This window comes from Silene latifolia, chromosome 2 (assembly GCF_048544455.1).
Source record: "Silene latifolia isolate original U9 population chromosome 2, ASM4854445v1, whole genome shotgun sequence".
In the NCBI taxonomy this organism is placed as follows: Eukaryota; Viridiplantae; Streptophyta; class Magnoliopsida; order Caryophyllales; family Caryophyllaceae; genus Silene; species Silene latifolia.
This window is the reverse complement of record NC_133527.1, coordinates 90,158,693-90,160,321: the sequence shown is the minus strand read 5'-3', so window position 1 is coordinate 90,160,321 and position 1,629 is coordinate 90,158,693. Positions and strand designations below refer to the sequence as shown.

At 45.2% G+C, this 1,629-nt stretch overlaps 1 protein-coding gene across 1 annotated transcript; it reads left to right on the top strand.

Moving 5' to 3' along the window:
* The first annotated feature begins 494 nt into the window (after positions 1–494).
* On the top strand, positions 495–929 carry LOC141641067 (uncharacterized). The gene has a single exon (XM_074449744.1). The coding sequence runs from the start codon at positions 495–497 to the stop codon at positions 927–929; it is 435 nt and encodes a 144-aa protein (XP_074305845.1).
* Positions 930–1,629: the final 700 nt, after the last annotated feature.

Genomic DNA, 1,629 nt, shown 5'->3' with positions numbered 1-1,629 from the left:
TCAAAAGGCGGCTCCAGCAATCCACCAGCCAGTAGAACCAATGCATCCGATTATCTCTCCATGGCCATTCATGATGTGGGGCATGGACATAGTGGGTAAGCTGCTCAGGGCTTCAGGAAACAGAGTATATATGCTAGTTATGACCGACTACTTCTCAAAGTGGATTGAAGCAGAGGCAATGACAGAGGTAAAAGAACAGCAGGTGATCTCTTTCATCAAGCGCAACATCATAAGTAGATTTGGGATACCATCCGAAATCATATGCGACAATGGGTCCCAGTTCATATCAGATAACACCGAAGTCTTCTGTGCACGGTGGAACATAACGCTAAGAAAATCAGGCCCCAGATATCCACAAACCAACGGCCAAGCCGAGTCTAGCAACAAAATCATTGTGGAGAACCTCAGAAAATGGCTGGAAGAGTTGGGGGGGGGGGGGGAAATGGGCAGATGAACTACTATTGGTACTCTGGTCAGACAGGACAACACCGAAAATGGCAACAGGCCAAACTCCGTTTAGCCTTGTGTACGGAGGAGAGGCAGTAATACCCTCGGAAGTTCTGGTACCCACGCACAGGTACGGCTGTCAGACGGCAGAACAAAACAAACTCGAAATGGCTAGGAGCCTGGATACAGTTGATGAGCTGCGAGAAAGTGCTTACATACATATGGCATCATATAAGCAATCCGTAGCCAGGACATATAACAAGAATGTCAAAATCAGGACCCTTGAGGTAGGGGACCTCGTACTCAGAAAGGTATTCGAAAATACCAAGAACCACAAAGCAGGCAAGTTTGCCTACAAATGGGAAGGGTCGTATCAGGTCGAAAGCGTTATAAAAAATGGGGCATACAGGTTGATGACCATGCACGGTCAAATCCTGGATAAACCCTGGAACATCCGTCACTTAAAACGGTACTTTGTCTGATAAAGTGCCAAAACTTTAGTGTATAAAGGACCTTTCAAAAGTCCGTGAAGCTAAAAAAAAAAAAGGGTGGGGGGTTAGTATATGCTTTAGGTATTGGTGTGTTTCCAAAAACTTTTTCTTTTGTCTTCCTTAGTTTTCCTTTAACCAAATGGAGTCGTTTTTAAACCAAGTAGTTGTTTGTGGCTTCTCGGACCCAGTGTGTTGCCCTGGAACACCATGAGATAGCACCAGATAATTTGCACTACTTAGGACTTTATAATGCTTCTACGAAGAAAGGCTTTGATACTAATGTTGGTTACTTGTCAGATAAGGAACACTTTGAGGGTCCACCCCCTGCCATGTGAGGCTACGAAGACGTTTATCTTAAGTCAAGCCACATGGAGAGCATACGCCGAGGTAGCCCGCAGGGTACGGCATACTAAGGCCACCCATACCTTAACGTTAACTCAGTAATCCCATAGCTATGTCGTAGATCAAAGAGTGCACGCACGGATTTCAAACGTCTGGAACCATAAGGAACGCAACATTCCTTGTTAGTCAGAAACATTCAATGAAGGTACGCTCTAATAAGCTAACCCTAGTGATAAGATATTTTACGTCATGGGTAAAATATGTTATCAAAAGTCTGCCACCAGGAGCAGGAGCTGCGCACCTGGAGCCAGGTCAGCTTCCTGGGTACACCTATGTGGAATAAAAACTC